At 42.9% G+C, this 19881-nt stretch overlaps 1 protein-coding gene across 3 annotated transcripts in view; it reads right to left on the reverse strand.

The window, feature by feature from the left end:
• Positions 1–12548: 12548 nt before the first annotated feature.
• Positions 12549–19881, reverse strand: part of ORC5 (origin recognition complex subunit 5) — a 70749-nt gene continuing 63416 nt past the window's right edge. For all 3 annotated transcript variants that reach the window (XM_035549572.1, XM_035549573.1, XM_050708421.1), the window contains exons 14-15: positions 19704–19816; positions 12549–14212 (exon numbers count right to left, since the gene is read on the reverse strand). In XM_035549572.1, coding sequence (XP_035405465.1) covers positions 14167–14212; positions 19704–19816 — 159 coding nt within the window. In that variant the 3' untranslated portion in view covers positions 12549–14166. The remainder of the gene's footprint in view (positions 14213–19703; positions 19817–19881) is intronic.

A 19881-nucleotide genomic window follows, 5' to 3' on the forward strand; every position in this document is an offset into this window, starting at 1 on the left:
GCCCACAATGGGAGTCAGGTGCTGTATGCTTGCAGAGAGCCTGGGAAGCACCAGCTGCTGCTGGAGGGCAGCACAGAACACGTGCATTGAGCAGGCGGTGGTCTCAAACCATCCTGTAAGTACCCAAAACAAATTCCCCACGGAGTTCATCTTCTGAAGGTGAGCTGTTATTGCTGATATCCCACAGACCTTAGCAAGATTATTTCTTACTGGACATGGCTGAAGGAATCACAGCCATTCTGGTGTCTGGGAGACACGTATGAGAGGTGCCCAACCCCAAGGGTCCACCTCAGCAGGTGGGGTTCAGGTGGACACTAATATGGGGTCAGGACACCTCAGCTTCTCCTTGGCAGTGGGTCACTGTGCAGGAAATAAGGCGAGATGGAAAATGCCAGAGAGGACACCTAAGTCTAAGAGCAGTGTAGAGACTGAGCAGTCACCCAGCACAGAGAAGACCTCCAGCCCATCTTGGCTTCAGTGGCTTCATTTAAAGTGATGTTAAAAACAAAACAAATAAAACACAATCAAAAAGAGCCTTTGTAGCACAGCCTGGAACCCATTTCTGTTTCCATTTGCAAAAGATTTATCCTTGGCCTACATACCTTGACTGTATGACTGAGTCTGTTTTGCTGTGCTGGGTTAACCCATGCTCGGAGCCCAGGAAGACAAACGGCCTAGCACTGCACAACTGCTCAGCACCTGCAGTCCGAGTGGTTCATTCATTTACAACTGTACCTACTTAAAGAAATTCTTTCTATATTTTCATTATAGGAATAATTTCCAACAATGTGCAGGAATAAAATTACATTACCCCTAGTGATAAAATTTTGTGCAAGTATGTAATTACACTGCTCCTGTATTTGCATTGTAAGAGGCACTGCACAGGGACATGTCTTATGACTGTGTAAATTTAAAGCCCTAAATATTTCATACTAGTTGTATAATAACATATTGTAATGAAAAAGTATGCCATAAGTAGAAAGGGTGGGTTAGGTGTGTAGATGATGAAAACTCATCTGTTTGCTTGGCACTTTCAGTCAGGTGTTACACGTCTACCTTTCTAGAGATGTCTGGTAATTTATGACAGCTTTTGCTGCTGTTCTTTGCCACCCCTCCCCATAGGTACAGGCGTTAATGTTTCTACAACACTGGGCTGCTCTTCTGAGTCTGGAGGGTCTTGGAGCAAGGCCCAGCACACTGGGGGAGGTGGCCCCGAGACCTGGCAGGGGACACCCCAAATCAGTACTGAAGTACAACCCGTGCCTTGAGATAACCACAAAGCCATGGCGAAGCAAGGGTCCCTCGTATTTGCAGTGATAAAAAATATCTGCAGATAGGCAGGTATCTGCAGAGAAAATCTGCAAGGAAATAGCGAGTGAAAGCTCAGCATGCCGGCTAGGCAGCTTCCTAATAGCTTCTGTGCATCACCTCCAGTAAGCGGGTATCTACAGCGGTGTCGTTTATTGTTGATGACTGATAATAGGATTACTGCTCCCACATCCAAGAAGCATGGCATCCCAAATAGCATCGTTTCATGCTGAAGGAAAGACATTATTATCGCATCCTGACTTCGTGTACTGCTCAACCTGTTATCTATGCAGGACTTGGTGTAGAGCTCTGAGACTTTATAGGATATTATCATGTTATATGAAATTCATGCTGCTGCTGCTATAAATCAAGAGGACGCCTCGTATGGTGGCTGGTTCTCCTTGGAACAGCATCTCTGAGGAGAGGCTTTGTTCTCCGAAAGATTAGAGTGTGATTTTAAAAAAAATGTTTTCAATTAATTTAACACTCACAAAAAGGACAGGTTTAATAACATTGGCATTCACTGTTTAGCAATGTCATATGTATAGCACTGTTTGTTACAGCATAAGCTTCTCCACAACTCTTTAAAAAAGATACCCCAAGCCTGACAAGACAGTCCCTCCTTTGCAAGGCTAAGAGAATAATTCATTCTAAACATTATTTTAAAAATAGCATTTCCATATATTGACACTGTCTAGAAGCTGTGGCACTGGCCAAATGCAAGGAACGTCAGCCTACCAGGGGCTACGTGTATTTAGGATGTGGTTTTGGGATCTAATGGCTCGTGGGTACCAAGGCATACCCTTCCATTCCTACTCACCCCACTCCCCTGCCCATGCTTGGAGGCAGACCTGAGCACACCTTCTCTCCTCCTTCTGTCAGCCATGGTGCTCACCAGCCCTTCTTGCTTTCAGGAAGGCAAAGAACTCTCCAGATATTGGGCTGGGTTAGTTTTTGGCTCCCAGACACATGAGACCAGCTCTGAAAGTGACGGAAAGAAAATGGTGGAAGCACACGGCACAGGGCAAGGGGACAGGGCCCACTGGCAAGAGGAGATAACTCTCCAAACCTCATGGGGTTGAGCTCTTTCTTGGTGGAGGAATGGTGGGGGCTATGAGATGCTCAACTGGAGTTTCACTCTCCAGTCTTGCGCAGCCAGGACCAGGAGTGCTGAGTCTGCAGGTTCCCAAGAGAGCTGGTACTCCCCAGGCACTGCGTATTTATTAGGGTGGCTCTTGTCTGAGCCCTTTTCTTATGTTCCTTCGCCAGCAAGAGTGACTACTGCATTCATTGGGCACAAGATGGCTGGCTTACCTTGATGGAGCAATAGTAGCTGGAAGAGAAAAGCCTCCTTAAGAACATAGAGCTGTTAAACTACATTTAAAAGTAAGAGTAATGGCAACTGAATACTAAAGTTGAAAAACAGAAAGCTCTGCACAGCTGATGGGAGCATTCCAGTCTGCCCCAGTTAGGGTTTTAGCTGGAGCCATCTCTGCTGGGCTGCTGACGATGAACATTTGAACAAATATCTTGTCTCCTTTGCTGACAGGAGGCCGTATTACTCACAGGCCAACCAAACCAGGGCATGCAAAGGAGATTGGGGTCAAATATGAAGACATATTTTTATAAACTTATCCCTAATTAAGCTGTGAAAAGGTCAATTCCATTCCTGAGGATCAAGGTGCAGAGGGGAGCTCTCAGATCATTAACCTTCAGTGTATCTATGGTCCCTCCAGCACCACCGGAGTCAGACAAAGTCTTTGGAGCTGCCCCTCAAGTGCTACTAATCCTCATCATTTTAAAAACTTATAATGAGGAATCAAAGCTAAAATCCCAGCGACAATGAACCAATTTGTACGATGGCCAGACAGGCTTAGTAGCTGCCCCCAGGAAGTCGGGCTGAAGCAGCAAGGTTTTCTGCAGACTTTTAACCTGTGCTGCTGCTTCATTTCTTCACCAAGAAATGGTGTTAAATTAATGGAAGAGGCCAACTTCTGCACCCCCTTGAGGCTCTCTTTTTCACCTGTATTTTCCAAAATGGGCTTCAGAGGGGAAATAGGTTATAACTTTGCAGCCAGCTTAAAAACTCAGCATATGTTTCTCCTTGGGGCTCCCAGCAAACAAAGGGAGAGGGAGCACTGGGGAGAATAATGTTAAGGGCACTGCAAGATAAAAAACATACAGTTGTAAAGAAAAAACAACCATAAATTGGCAGTTTATCATTTAGGATTCACCCTATACACACAGGGAGAAGGAAGAAAGATCTCCAGCACCTAAAACGGAAGGCACTTTATCATCCTTAGGAAAATCGCAGAGAGCTCTGAAGGTGTACAAAAAAAATAATTATAATAATCATTTAATAACAAAGTTCTGTTGGTTGCAAGTTAAGGCTTTAAAATGCCCCCTGACTATAAAGGCTTATAATATTTCAGTAGATTATTGCCTCTGAGAGGTGTTGCTGCTTCATTATACGTTTTTTGATTGTTCAAAAGCCTACAATGCTAAAGATGTGCTTTTTTCTTCCTGAAATAATGCATGAGCCTTGAGTGAGGGAATGAATGTATGGCGCATGCTGCTCATGAATAAAAGATGTTTGCAGCTAAGCAATCTAGAGTGTTCCTCTCGTAGGGGATTAATGCTATTCATCAGAATTTTTTAACGACTAATTTTTTAGAGTCCTTTAAGAAAAAGAAAAAAAAAAAAAGGAGAAGGAATCCTATTGCTTGACTGGTGGTGAGGTGGTGGTGGGGAGGGCATTGAGCCTCACCGTGGTCACGGGAGATGGCCCTGGGCAGGAGTACGGCAAGGTCCCCATGCAATCCTCTGCACTGTGCACAGAGACACTGGCCCCTGGGCAGGGGCTTTGCTGGAATACAGCCTCTGCAGCCCACAACATCATTCTGAAGCCCTGGGGTACGTCTCATCACCGCTCAGCTCCCAGGTACGGCCTCAGACATTGTCTCAGATGCCTTAGTATGGGCTGCACAGCAAGCGGCGAGCCAGACATCACGAGAGCTGTTGGTGAAGGGTTCATATGGGATCGGCAGCAAGGGAGGTGTGAAGATGCTCTGCTGAAGTGTAACTCTGTGACTGGCACCCGCACGGTGTTTCTGCACACGCAGCTGAAATAGTAGCAACAGGCGGGCAAGGCAGTGAGAGAAGGGGAGCACGGTGCATATGCTGCCACAGGCAGCTCCTGGCAGCCCAGCCCTGGCACCTGACCGCCTGCAGCAACGCTGGCACACCGCAGGGGCCCAAATCTCCTCTTAGCAGTGCCTGGCCACGTGGAACAGCACCCAAAGGAGGGCCAGAGGCTGAGTTCCTGCTCAGGGAGAGCCACCACGCGGCTCCAGTTACTCACAGGCTCTGCCCACAGGTGGGACAAAAGCTGCAAATGACGGGTGCTGCCTCTGTCCTCTTCTTGTCCCAAGCCTCGGTGGCACGACTGGGTACAACCAGTTTAAAAGTTCCTCCTTTGTGGGGTCTTTGCAAGGTAGCTTCCCGGAGCTGTATGTGGCAAGAAGATGGGGAAGAGCCCTGTGTGCACATGAGAGTTTTGAGGATGTATCCTCCAAATACCTCTTCATCTTACAGCCCTCATAACACATTTTCCTCTTAATCTCTTAAATATGCACTTACATTAACTTGGCTGTGAATTATCAGGTTTGGCTTTTGAAGAGTCACCAAGTCCACTACTGTAAGAACCCATCCCCAAAAACGTGACAAAACATGAAAAATGCTCCTGTTTCCCTAATGCCGTGGCTCTGCTGGTGGTGTTAGCAAGCAGTAGATTGCAATTACAGTTTAAGCATCTATTCATTTTATTGCAGGGAAAGCATCAACATGTGTGCTGTATTTTTTGGCTTCTAAACAGTGGAGTAAATGTACATAAAATTGAGAGGTGATGTATAATACATGAAACGAAGACATTTTGATTCATGCAGCAAAATGAAGCATATGCAAATTATTAGTAGTTTATTTGGAATAAAGTTTTATTCCACGAAATTATTCCACGAGAATCTGTAATCCCACTAAGGAACAGTCAGTCTACCTGTAATGAATGAGGGGGTTTAAAATGAGAAACCTTTTAAGGTTTGAGCCAATAAATATCTAAAACATCTAAAATATGGAGATTAAAAATAACACTGGAATGCACATAGCATCCAAATGAAATCATCACATTTGTGCTTGAGAAAATAAGTATTCAGCAAACTCTTCCTTTTCCCTAGAAATACTTTACTTTAAATTCCATATTTTCCTTTGCCACATATTTCACTTAAAAGCCTGCATGAGATTTTGTATTGTTGCCAAGCTTATTTTTTGTTTATATACAGGTTCTTGCCATGGAGATATGTCCCTGACATGCAGGCATCCAGTATAGGAAATGACATGCAATGCCTTAGTCTTCTAGTTTAATTAATGCTCTGACAACTTGGCAATAAGGCTGCAGTGAAGAAAAGGTCTCTGCAGGGAACCACGGGTTTTGAGCAGCAAGAAAACTGTCAGAATTTTACTATATATCTATAGTAACATATCGAACATCCAAAGATTTCTGGAAGGCATCTGTAGAAAAGAGCTCAAAAGAGAAAAGGTTAGCATAGAAATGATGTTCCTTAACCTACTAAAAATAAAATAAAAGAATTACTTTCTCAGCAGCCGAAGTTGGAGCCCAAAGCAGCCTACGCTGACTTACTCATTTCATGCAAAAAGAAATTCCCATTTTTAATGAGCAAGGGCTGTTAGACACAAACAGTAAAAAGGATTATCCAAGTCCCTGTTGAGGCAGATTTTCTCCTGTGATTTGAACAAGCTGAATGAAGAGCTCGGCTGTTGTGTACAGAGGTAGATCCGTGTAACCATTCCGGATCCCCATGAACCCATACGGCCACGTCTTCTGTGGCACAGACTTCTCGTCCTTCTCAGCTAAAGCACAGCAGCACCGTGATGGAAAAGGAAGAGGTGTCCTTTACCTCTGCTCTGACTGATTTGATATTTCGGAGAGCATCAAAGGCGATATCCTGAAGGAGACTGCAACAGCTCTGAGATCAGCCTGTGGTCACAACCTCAGATAAGAAAGCCAAGCAGCCTTACCAAGGGTATCACTTGATATTCATGATCTTGCTGTGCTCTATCAGCATCCTCTTTCCCAGAAAAGGATATTGCAAAGGAAATAGCACACCAAACTCGGCCTCACCCGACTTCCTCCAGTATCTCACCATCTTTTTGGCTGTGAATATGCAGCAATAGTGCTCTTTGCTGATGGATGAGCTACTCTACAGCTACTGATGGAAAACAGCTGTCCATATTCAGACACTTAATTGCCTTCAGCACCAAAGATTCATGAAGTTGTGCCACACGAGGAAAATACAAACCAGCCATGTATTTCTGGAGCTTTCTGAAATCGGGACTTTCATCTCCTCCAGCGCAAAGGCTCCCAAGTCAGCGGAGGGTATATGCTTGTCACAGACCTCACGACAGAGGAGCTTCAAATGTCTAATCTCCACTTCCCCATTTTTTTAGTGAAGAGAGTAATTTATTTCTGTAAATACTTCCCAACTGAACCAGAGGAATCGGCTTCAGTCTCTTCAGGGGTCTGATTTATCAAAGAAGGCGGCACACAGAAGAAAGTAAAAGGCTGCCACCAGAAGTATTTATTGTGCATGAAAAACTGTACACAAGAGTACTTAGATACAAGATAACAGCCAGTTTAAAACAGTTGCTGCTCGCTGTTTTAGCTGGCATGAGCATCAGTAACTACAATAAAGATGATTTGACTTTTTCCACGAGAAAAATTCCAGTTAGCTATGCAGAATTTTGCCAAAGGTTAACAATTTCAGCACAATTTTTCCTCTAATGGGTGTGTCAGCTTAGCACACTTTCCATTTTGAGGGCAAAGCAATTTTAGCAACATTTGGTTAACTGTATGGGTGCAAACTAAAGCTAGCATATTATCTTTTGATGTGGATGCAAAAAATGTGATAGTTTCAATGAAAAGTTCTGTCACTTCCATGCTTTGGGGGAGGGATTGAGATTAGATGGGGAGGAGGAAAGAGAAAAAGTAGAGTTGAGTCTAGAGCCAGGTTATGCATACAGAATTTAATCAAAGACACAAAACTAGTCTTTAATTCTAAATGTGGATGGTGAGCAATGGAGGTATTGCTGCGGATGAAACCTTGCAGAAAGTAACTGTGACTGCTTGCAAAAGCATCATATTAACTGCTCTTATACTCAGCCCAAAACCCCACTCTTGAAATTGGGTGAGCATTTGCTTAAAGGCATCCAAGACATTAGAAAACAACATGCTCAGGACACATCAACGTGCCTCTAACGATAGCTCCAAATACATCCAGCTTGCCTGAAGCAAAGAGGGACGCTGAAGAAGCCATTTCAGGTGAGCACACGTGCGAGCAGCCCAGGCTAAGTCAAGCAGAAGAGCCCACGTCGCTGCAAGGGGCAGCTCCCGCACTCTCCGGGAGCCACAGGTTTGTTTTGGCAGACAATCTGTGTGCTTGGCTTTGGCTCTTACTCTCCTTTTCTCTGAAATTCCCCAACCCTAACATCACGCTGCTCTCAGAAGTTCCAGCAGGGTTGCCAGCTATGTGTTGTTCCTAACGCTTTGCAACCTTCGGGAATAACAAAACATTGCATAGGAAATCTTGCTGCGAGGACAGGACGGGGATTCCTCCAGGCGCCTGCACTTCAGGAACTGCTCTGTGTGGCAGGAACATCATTTGACCCTCCTGTAGATGTTGTTTGTGTTCACATCACATCTTTCAGAGCCTGCAGCCCACAAGGGGGGATGAGCTGCTCACTGCAAGAAGTTGGCAAGCAACTTCTCTTTCCATCACTCTCTCTTGGGTACTTCCATCTTTTGCTGAATTTTGTAGAAGTATGCTCTGTCATCTGGCAAGGACGCCTTAATGAGAGAGGTTACGTACCTTACTCTTCGCTAAGCTTTCTTTCAACTGTTCTCTGGCTGCCAGGATGTGAAAGTCCTCGTTGCCTACGTGAAGGCAGAAGTGCTCAGCTGTTGAACTCCCAATGCATGAACATCAAAAAAGCCAGCTAGCAAAGCTCTATTTCCCAGCCCTACTGGCCCTATTTTATTCCCACCACCTCGACCCAAATTCAAATTTCTGGAGGTATATGAAATACTAAGCAGCACATATTTTCGCAAGCAAGAATCAAATGCTGAAAGGAAATATGTGTGTATTAAAAATCGTGCTTTGCTGAAAATCTCCATGTGCCAGGAAAACAGAGCACATGTACTGAATGAATTTAGGCAAAGTGCACCTTTGCTCTGTGGCTTATGAAAAATCACCTCCTGCTACATTGGCTCTGTCATTGCCATTCACTTTTCATCAGCATTTCATCATAATCAAACAAACTTGAAAACCAAACACGCAAAACAAGACAACTGGCTATACAGCCCAACATATTTAACCAGGATTTGGAAAAAAAACCTTGCTGAAGCTGAACGCCTGCCAGATGACATCTTACGAGCACCCAGAGCAGTGCTGGCAGGACAAGGGACGCTATGAGGCGATAGGGTGCTCCAACAACGCACCTTTGCTAGCTCATTGAAGGCTTTGAACCAAATGGAAGAAGAGTTAGGGATGCTTTCTGCTGCTTTGGATTGCCTGTTTCTTTGTTCTACTCTTCTCTGGGTCTCTCTGTTCAGGTCAAAGAAAGCTCCTCCTTGCTCAGCTTGAGGGAGAAGAGGGGTCATTAGCCATTTATAGAGGAGGAGGCACTTTAAGTACAATTCACAACAGCACTCCAAACATTACATCCTCCCATGATACTTTGTACATCACGTTCTTATTCCAGGGTCACCTTACTCATGGACTTCACTTAAAGAGCACGGAAACACCAAAGGGCACAGGCTGCTCAACAAACCATCTTGATCTTACTTCTAAGCTTCTTGGTACATGAAACCCAGGTATTTACAAATACATGGGTACTCAAATATGTGGCTGACATATTGCCAGCGTCAAATAGCAAGCAGAATGATGTTCAACTTCTTGTTCCAGCAGAAACTGCTACCGGGTTGTTGCTTTTTAAAGACATCCCTACCCATTGTTTTCAGGCTGTCTTCATAAAGGTTGTACTTGCAATTTCAACTGTGCTGGGAGACGCTATTTCTTGTTTTCAGCCTTCATTTTTTAATGGTTTTAACAAACGCAACAGTAAAGAATCAGAAAGTAAACCAACTTGATCCATATATACCACTAACAGGATGTACACAGCTTATATGAATCTGCTTGTTCCAAAAAAAAAAAAAAAAAAAAGTTTTTAATCTTCCAATAGATATTCCAGTGGAGCCATTCCAACATCTACAAATACATAGACATTTGGTATGCTGTTCTGATGTTGAGAATACCAGAAGTTACTGTCACTTCAGGTAACGTTTCCTCCTGGATAGAGTAAATCTTCTCTTTCCCAATTGCCAAGCAAACTGCAGCATGCAGTACATGTAGTACGCCTACCTCCAGGCAGCCCCTAAGAACCTGCTGGTCCTCACTCGTCCCACTCTCTGTGCCAGCAGAGGTGCAGGAGCATATCTAATCCTGGGATACTCCACTGTCTGTGTTTTGCTTACAGGTCACAGACATGTAATATCTCCTGCGTCCCTGCTGGGAATCCTGTCCTTCACACTATTTTCCTGGCAGAGCTGTCTGTTTCAGTTAAGAGGGAAGCAGGTAGCGCCTGAATGGCCTTGGCAAAGCTGCTTGGATGTTGGAAAAATTGAACCCATGGTAAAAATGGATGTATTTTCATGTAGGTAAATCAAGGTGTGTAGCAACAGCAGAAGTTACAAAATGCTCAAGTAACTGCTGTACTTAACTCCCCAAAAATTACAGATAATAGCTATAGGGATTATTATGGTAGAAACAGCAGGTTCTGAGAAAAGCAGAGTCAGGTAAATCACTGTCAAAAAAAAAAAACAAAAAACCTCTTGTGCTACATGTGGATGTACTCTTACAAGCCTCTTTTAAAAAGAAAATCTCTAGGCTCTAGGTATGAAAACGCAGCTGTTGATGAAATCAGAGCTATTCAAGGGCACTCATTTCTCTGCAACTTTATGATAGCTGCATTTCTTTCCCCATTACTTTCTCCGTATAAGAACAAGCCTCAGCTCCTGTGGATGTTCAGATCAGCCACTGAAGACACGTACAATATATTTATAAATTTTAAAGCATTATAGTATATATATATATATATTATGCAGAAACTATGAAAAAAATAGCTGGTATTTTTAAAATACATCCTCCTGCACTGAAGTACGGAAGATTTCTCCTGCTCTGCATTTTTTGCACGGTTCTCAACACCACCTGTAGAACAGGTGAAATTCTGACTGCAGGGAGCCTAGGGGCCTAAATTTCATCCACAGAAGCGAGGTCTCAAAATGGAATATTGCTAGGGTATGTAAAAGGGCACTCTGCAATAGTTTATAAACTCATTGATATGGATATATGGAAGTATTTCGAGTTTGTCAGAATCAATCCCACAATCCATCATCAGCATAGTTATAGCCTACATCCATCATCTACACCTCAGTTACCTTGCTCATTCTCACACTGCTGATTCAGCTTTAAGTTCTATATCACAGAGAGGAGTCTTTCAAAAAAGGTCACAGAAGTGCGTTCAATGTAAGGACAGCAGTTCTGTGCAATGGATCCTTGGTAACTGCTCCTTCTCCAGGTAACCTGATTTTGGTCAAATTAATAATGTTCCACAGTGATCTGTAGTCTCATCCTTTGGATTTATAGTGGAAATGATCAGCAGGCCAGTGGAGAAGGAAATTACATGGGAAGAAAAAAATCTGCAGCAATAAGTTTTCTCAATGCTTATTTTCTTAGACCCTTACTTCATGTCTTCTCTGTACGCCAAAACTGGGGCTTGTTAGTTTTGAGAGTCTGGTGTGCTGTGTGGGATTAACGGGGTTAGGAAAAGGTTGGACCAACCAAATGAACACAGTTGCTCCAATGCAAAAGGTACGTCTTTCCAACTGCAACCCAAACCAGAACTTAACATGACTGGTTTTGTTCTACACTCAAACATCTGCAAATGTTCGGCATATACTAAACATGAGTTCTGAAATACAGCATACTCAGTCTTTTTCATGTATATTGCCTAGCAGCTGTAAGAAGTTAAGTCTTGAACTGATTCTGTTCTTGATCTCTTTTTAGAAAAGCTATGATAAACTATGACAACAGTGAAAAGAAACATCACTTATCTATACTTACGGGCTCATTTCTAATAACTAGTTGAATTTTAACATTAAAACAAGTACTACAGCGCATTTCATTAAGTACTGTTTCCAGAGACTATGTGTGCTCATGGATCCATATTGTTGAAAAAACTAAGATTGTGGAATTAATTTAATCATACAACACAGTGTGGGTCATTTTGCTATTGTCCTAGAGCAAAAGACCATTGGTTCTTGGTTCTTTTTTTTTTGTTTGAAATCTTTGACCTTGCATCTCATCTATACACATCATAAACAGAATTAAAAACATTCCTGAAATACTTCAGTTACTAATCCAACTGGTAAAATTCCTACTCATTTCTTTCCTCATAAAAGATCAGATATAAGCATTGCCTATCTCTATGATGACCAAATTTTATTGTGCATCCTTATACTCACATAAGATGTATTCTGTGCTCTTCGTGTACTCTGTTTATGTGCTTATCTGGAACTATCTGGAACTGCTTGTGTATTTCTGGTATTTTAATGCAGGTTAAGTTGAGGTGTGATATTATTCAAAACTTGCTCTTGGTAGTAAAGCTTTCCAAAGAGGAGCTTCATACAGTCTCTGCTTGGTAGTTGCTACACTTTTCAGCCATGCTGACTCCTACTGAGCAGGAGCTTCACAAGCTGGCATTCTCCCTCCCCAGCAGTACAGCCCTGGCCCAGCTCTGTTGAAAGTTTCAAACAAGCTCAGCTGCAGAATTTTAATGTTTTTTTTTTTGATTGAAGAGTTGTAGGACTTCATAAGTTAGTGCAAATCCCATTGTGTTTCATATATCAGATTCTAATCTAGACCAGGTATCTGAAAAAGCTATGATGTATTGCTGTTGCTTTGCACAGATTAGTTTAACGTATAACAGCTCAAACCTCCTTTCTTCTCCCATTTTCAACCCTTGGTAGTCATACAGGAGATGCACAAGTGCTGAGCTCAGCTCATGATGAGCTCCAAAAGGGAAAGAAACTGTAAAGTTTAGTCCAAAGCATACCTTCTGTACATTTTTATTAGTAAAAAACAAAAGTAAGCAATAAACATTTTGAAACAGGTCACGTATTTGCATCCAAGTATTTCAGCAAGCGCGACAAATGTTGCCACCTTATGGACAGGTGCATGGTTTGATGTAGCACAGCGGTCGGAAGGAAAAGGGATCACGGAGATGACTCATTTCTGCCCTTTCAGAGTCTACTGAAAAGGGAAACGACAGCTTGGCCAGAAAGATGCTTTTGTCACTTAGACTCACCTGGAACTTATTCATTTGGGTCTGAATCCAGAAGCAGAAGCCTGGATACACAAACACAATTGGGAGAAAATAAAGGAGCTACACATATTCAGAGTATTTGACACCTCCAGTATCAGAGGTGTATTTTTCATTTTAAAAATCCCTAACGGTCAACATATGATACAGCACTTTCTTGTACTGTCAAACAAAGGGCAGCATTCGGAAATAAATCATCTGAGTAACAGGCTGTGGGACGCCGAGTTCTCAAGAGTGACAAAACTTCCAATTTGTGAAGACAATCCTTTAGTGCACAAGGTGATTTCAATACCCTGCAAAGGTAGCAGCGGTTGGGACTCCTCTGCTTGTAAACTGGAGACAAATACAGTTGCAGTACATTCCAATATACATTTCCAAAGTCAAAGCTCCATGCTACAAAAACTATTCTGCCCCATTTGGGCAACTGCTGCAGGAATACTCTGTCACCTGTTGAATCTCCCCCTTTCTGATGGAAAAGGCAGCTGTGCCATACTTCTCTACAGGACAGATATTGCTACAAAAATATCACACCGTGCGTATCTGAAATAACGTTCATTCAAAACAGCATTATAATTTGCACTCAACAGAAACGGATGAGCTTGAAAGGAATAAAAACATTGAAATAAAAAGCTTTTCAAGTTCAACATCAGGTTAGAATTTCAGGAATCAAGAATTTTTTTTTAAAAGAAAGTGTCATAAAAATAGATTCACAGTTAACATTTATGAATGATCCCAAAAAAGTACAGTATGATGATTAATTAGGAGTTTCCTATCATGATCTCCATATAACAGTGTAACAATCTGCATACATATGACTGAACAGAAAGAAGGATTTATACCAGCTTGATTTTAAAGATGTTCTTATATTTATTATATTTTGCTACTCCACTCTCCTAAAATGGTGGCCTCAGGAAAAGCTGCTTTGGCAGGCAATTGCAAAGATTCCTGTGGAGAGGAAGTGAAAAGACTGGGCATACAAACAAGGGCTGCTGGCATGTTCAAAGCACTGGGGAGAGTTCATAGAGCAAAATGCAGTCCTAAGTAAATGGGTTTCAGGCAATTTCAGTGTTAAGATAACATCATTAAGAGTAGAACAGATTGTGCTCAAACCCTGCTGTTTATAATTAACACATTGCTTCCAAATACTCCAGGGTCCCTGGTAAATAGTCCTCTGATCAGATCTACCCAGACCAATCAGAGTACTTTCATCAGATTCCATGCTGGGCCAGCACCTGTTTGGACAAATCCAAAAGAGCCAAAATACTCTTCTTTCTGGCCAGCTAAGTAGAGAGATGAACACAGCTTGCCTTAGTCATTGTCACAGTGTCCATATGGCTGTGAAGCTTGTTTTCACAAGAAATCGTACAAGTACTTTATTATGTCGAAGTTCACGGTCCTATAAACAAAAACATAGCATATTAGAGCAATCATCCTAACAGTGCTAAGACTTTAACCTGTTTGGAGACAACACGTGGGACATTCTGCACAACAAAAATCAGGAAATATCCCCCAAAGAAAGTTAAAAACTCATTCTTGATTGCATTTAACTTACAGTTCCTATCTTCTGATTCAACTTTGTAAGATTTGAAAAAAATAAAGCAGATTTCTAGCAACAATCAAAAGTTTCTTATTCCAAACATTAAGCAGTAAAAAAAAAAATACATCAAAAAGTCGATATATTTTCATATGGTAAATACGATATTCCAGTTGGTGATACAAAACTGCAATCTTTTATGTTATTAAATGTTTTGTTCATCTTCCAAACCACCTGTTTTAGCATGTACTACGTAACTCCCTCATCTGTACTCATTTGCAGTCTGCGTTCTTTCAGTCTTGACACTAGTTGACCCATGTTCATAGCTAAATTTAAAGAATCCAAGAATGCCACTCAATAAGATAGAAGATTTTAATGTATACTTTTGTACTTCAATGGCAGGCAGAATGAACAGCAGTAAAATAAAACATATAATTATTTTTTTTTTTGTCTCCAAACTCATTCTGCTATGCAATCTAACACTCAGACTTTTGGATTTACTGTTTGAATAAATAGCACAAATTACTGCATATAATGACAAGTATAAAATTAAAAGTTTTTTTTTTTAAAGTATTTAATGATGCAAAAATAACCGCTCACAATGCTAAGTGAGATTAACTGTCTGAATGTCTTATTTGTTAGGCTGCAATCATTTAATATTCTCTGTTCATGCCTCCTTCTGTAACCCACTTTCCAAAAAGTTTCTATAGAACATCATGTTGAATTGAGAAAAAGTTCAGAAACCCCCATGATGCATAACAAGAGATGCTGTGTTGGAGGCTACCTAATAATCCAATGACAAAATTAGAGGAAATTAAAAGCCACTGTTAGGTTCATATTACATCGTGTCACTTAAGAAAAGTGCTTTAGTTATAAGGCTTTCCACAGAAACAAAAACCACACTAACAAAAACTGACCTTATCAAGTAAATGAAACACAATCGCTCTGCCATAACAACTAGCATTATTAGACCCTAGATGAAAAGATCCATTAAGTTCCACAAACATTAAGAGATCCCTCCTTCAGCTAGAGAAAATTTATGAACTTCGGTCTGACACCCTTATAACAGAAATTAAAAGTTACTAAAAAAAAAGAAACATCTAAACCAACTTAACCAAAAGTAAAAAACTACATAGTGAAAAGTATGGAAATATCTCTGCAAAGGCTGAACAGAGATAGATGTGAAAGTTCTGTGGTAATAAACAGAAAGACAGGGCATGGGCAGAGGTTACCACACTAAAAGCCACCAGGAAGACATAAGTTTTCTACTCTTTTCCAAAAACAGGTGGTTTATGCTTAAAAAAAAATATGCAGATTTCATTCTTTATTTAGACACAGACACAGACACAGATTTCTAGGTTGGAAGAGACCTCAAGATCATCGAGTCCAACCTCCGACCTAACACTAAGTACTCCACTAAACCATATCACTAAGCTCTACATCTAAACGTCTTTTAAAGACCTCCAGGGATGGCGACTCCACCACCTCCCTGGGCAGCCCGTTCCAATGCTTAATAACCCTTTCGGTAAAGAAGTACTTCCTAACATCCAACCTAAACCTCCCCTGTCGCAACTTTCGCCCATTCCCCCTCGTCCTGTCACCAGGCACGTGGGAGAACAGACCAACCCCCACCTCACTACAGCTTCCTTTAAGGTAACTGTAGAGAGCGATAAGGTCGCCCCTGAGCCTCCTCTTCTCCAGGCTGAACAAGCCCAGCTCCCTCAGCCGCTCCTCGTAAGACTTGTTCTCCAGACCCCTCACCAGCTTGGTCGCCCTTCTCTGGACTCGCTCGAGCACGTCCATGTCCTTCCTGTAGCGAGGGGCCCAAAACTGAACACAGTACTCGAGGTGTGGCCTCACCAGAGCCGAGTACAGGGGGACAATCACCTCCCTAGACCTGCTGGCCACACTGTTTCTTATACAGGCCAGGATGCTGTTGGCCTTCTTGGCCACCTGAGCACACTGCTGGCTCATATTCAGCCGACTATCAACCAATACTCCCAGGTCCTTCTCGGCCAGGCAGCTTTCCAGCCACTCATCTCCCAGCCTGTAGCTCTGCTTGGGGTTGTTGCGCCCCAGGTGCAGGACCCGGCACTTGGCCTTGTTGAATTTCATACAGTTGACCTCAGCCCATCGCTCCAGCCTATCCAGATCCTCCTGCAGAGCCTTCCTGCCCTCGAGCAGATCGACACACGCACTTAGCTTGGTGTCATCTGCAAACTTACTGAGGGTGCACTGGACGCCCTCATCCAGATCATCGATAAAGATATTAAAGAGGACCGGCCCCAGTACCGAGCCCTGGGGGACACCACTTGTGACCAGCCTCCAACCAGATTTGACTCCATTCACCACAACTCTCTGGGCCCGGCTATCCAGCCAGTTTCTAACCCAGCGAAGCGTACGCCAGTCCAAGCCCCGAGCAGCCAGTTTCTTGAGGAGAATGTTGTGGGGAACGGTGTCAAAAGCCTTACTGAGGTCAAGGTAAACCACATCCACAGCCCTTCCCTCATCCACCAAGCGCGTCACTTTGTCATAGAAGGAGATCAGGTTCGTCAAGCAGGACCTGCCTTTCATAAACCCATGCTGACTGGGCCTGATCGCCTGCTCGCCCTGCAAGTGCCGCGTGATGACCCTCAAGATAATCTGCTCCATGAGCTTTCCTGGCACTGAGGTCAAACTGACAGGCCTATAGTTACCCGGGTCTGCCCTCCGGCCCTTCTTATAGATGGGCGTCACATTGGCTAGCCGCCAGTCAACTGGGACCTCCCCCGATAGCCAGGACTGCCGATAAATGATGGAAAGCGGCTCGGCCAGCTCCTCCGCCAGTTCTTTCAGTACCCTCGGGTGCATCCCATCCGGCCCCATCGACTTGCGCACATCCAAGCTCCTTAGCAGGTCGCCAACCATTTCCTCATGAATAGCAAAGGCCACATCCTGCTCCCCATCCCCTTCCGCCAGCTCAGGGCACTGGGTATCCAGAGAACAACCGGTATTGCCGCTAAAGACTGAGGCAAAGGCGGCATTAAGCACCTCAGCCTTTTCTTCATCCTTAGTAACTAGGTTTCCCCTCGCATCCAGTAAAGGATGGAGATTCTCCTTAGTCCTCCGTTTCGCATTGATATATTTGTAAAAGGATTTTTTGTTGTCTTTAACGGCAGTAGCCAGGTTGAGCTCCAGATGAGCTTTGGCCTTTCTAATTTTCTCCCTGCACAGCCTCGCTACATCCTTGTAGTCCTCCTCAGCGGCCCGCCCTTTTTTCCAAAGATTATAAACCCTCTTTTTTCTGCTAAGAAAATTTATTTAAAAATAAAGGAAAATGAAATAGCAAGTTGAACTGCTTGAATGGGTGTGGAGAGGGGAAGGAGAAAGCAGAGTTTTCCTGTCCTACTCTTCGCACTCTCCAGCCCTGCAGTAGTGAGTTCACCTGACAGTGAGGCTGAGAAACCTCAGGATTTTGGTGCCTAACCTTATTTTAGCACTAGTGCAAGAATGGAGACTAAAGAATCAAGAGATGGTCTGCTTACTTGAAGTGTATTGTGGTTGAAATGCCAAAGTAGTTCCTTCTCTGCAGTAAATATAACCCCTCTCATTTGTGGTTAAAAACTACAGGCTGCTGCAATGTTGTAGCACAGCTAGCCCGTGATCATACCCTTTAGCCAGCCAAAGTAAGACAAGGGGGAAACCCATTTATAATGGGTTCATGAAATTTTGCATCTTATTTATGTCCTTAAGGATTTGACAGACAGTGGGTTGGAAAAAAAAATTGTAACAAATAAACAAACACGAAGAAAAAAGGGAGGACAGGAAAAAAAAGAGGTAAATTTTTAAAAGTCAGATAAAATGGCCCAATCCGTGCAGCCTATAAACACTTCCGAACTACCTGGGGAAAAAAAATTGCCTTCATAACGCATAGGAAAAGTCAGACAGGATATATGTACGCACAGCTGACCTAAAGGCAGGCAAGCCGAAGCAGTACACTGTGCACTGAGGTTTGAAGGGACAGCTCTAAAAACTTTCTCTGGTAAGTGTGAGCTGCATAGCACAAGTTTTGGTCCCGTTTTCTGTCCACCTCTACCTTCTGGCAATTTTAACAGAGTCCACAAACTTCGACAGATGTTGAAATTGTAGGCGATGGGCCATCATGTCAAGTGTCTTAATTCAAGGAACTTCATAGCCAGTACAGAGTTTACGAACTGGTCTCTGTACTCATGGTAAGAGTTAGAGCAGAGGCAAGAGCACAGGGATATCCATACACAGTGATCCACGTCGCTAAACAGATGGTCTGATGTACTTGGTACCAGTGGGAGACTTTACAAGGCATCATTCACATGTGACTTTATTGCTGGGAATAGCAAGCTGACACAGCAAAGCCCTGGAGATAGTGGTGGTACGGTCCAGCCAGGCCTGAGCCCGATGAAGTTTCACTCTGTGGCCTGTCCAAATTGAAATTTGCGTGTCTGTGCAGCTTACTGACTGGGCGAGGGGACATTTAACAGCTCATGAGAGCGACTTGTGCAGTGAGGATACTGGAAACAGTCTGAAACACAGATTCCTCTAAAGCTCCACATTACAGAGGAGAGCTGGCCTGTACAATGTTTCTCCTTTTTGCCACGTTATTTCTGGGCTCTGCTCTAGCCACATGCTCTTTATCCAAGATCTGCTAATAAGCTGGCTGCAGCAGCGTGCGTGAAGTAATGCTGTTCAGATTTGGCATAAATGAGACAGTTCTGATTATTGCCTATGTATTGCATGTGTTTCTGTAATTTATCACCATCTCTCCTGATGCAGCTGGAACTGCTCTCGGACTCCCGGACTGAAGGCTTGGGATGAACAGGTAATTGATACTTTTGAGGTACCTACATTGTTTTTTTTTGAATTAGTTTGTATCAACTACAGATCGCAGAAGACAAACTATGTGAAAGACTTCTCATAACCTATCCAGTTTTTACATCAACTGTACCACAAACACTACTAAGAACTAAATATCAGTTTGGATTCCAATATCATAACATGCCTTTTGGTAAGGAAATGGACTGCCATTTTAGAGCAGTATTTTCACATGAAGTCCCTTACTTCTATTAAGTACACAGACAGTTTGTTACTGTAACATACTCAAGCAGTTCCTTGGCCTACCTCTGTCACTGTAAGATATATTATTTTTTTCAAAACAGTATTGGAGTAAACCTAAGTTCAACATTTCTTACAGTGAAGACTCATTTACTTGTTCTTAAAAAACATCCACAGATTTCCATTCTGGTCTGCATACAGCCAATATAAAGACTGAGAAAATACAGGTTTTGAAGCCTCATTGAAATCAGCACGTATTATCCCAAATGGTTTCTAATAGGCTCACCGGGCAATAGCTCTGATGAAGTCCAGTGATACAGTGCATTTGTATCGGGGTCCATCAAGCTGGTCGTTATTGCCAACCATGGACAGCAGCTGGAGAGTCACAAGAGAGGTGATCTATGAACAAGAAAAATTAGCAACGTCAGTCATTTTTGTTAACAAGAATAGCAGTGGGCAATTAT

This window comes from Cygnus atratus, chromosome 1 (genome assembly GCF_013377495.2).
Source record: "Cygnus atratus isolate AKBS03 ecotype Queensland, Australia chromosome 1, CAtr_DNAZoo_HiC_assembly, whole genome shotgun sequence".
Taxonomy (NCBI): domain Eukaryota; kingdom Metazoa; phylum Chordata; class Aves; order Anseriformes; family Anatidae; genus Cygnus; species Cygnus atratus.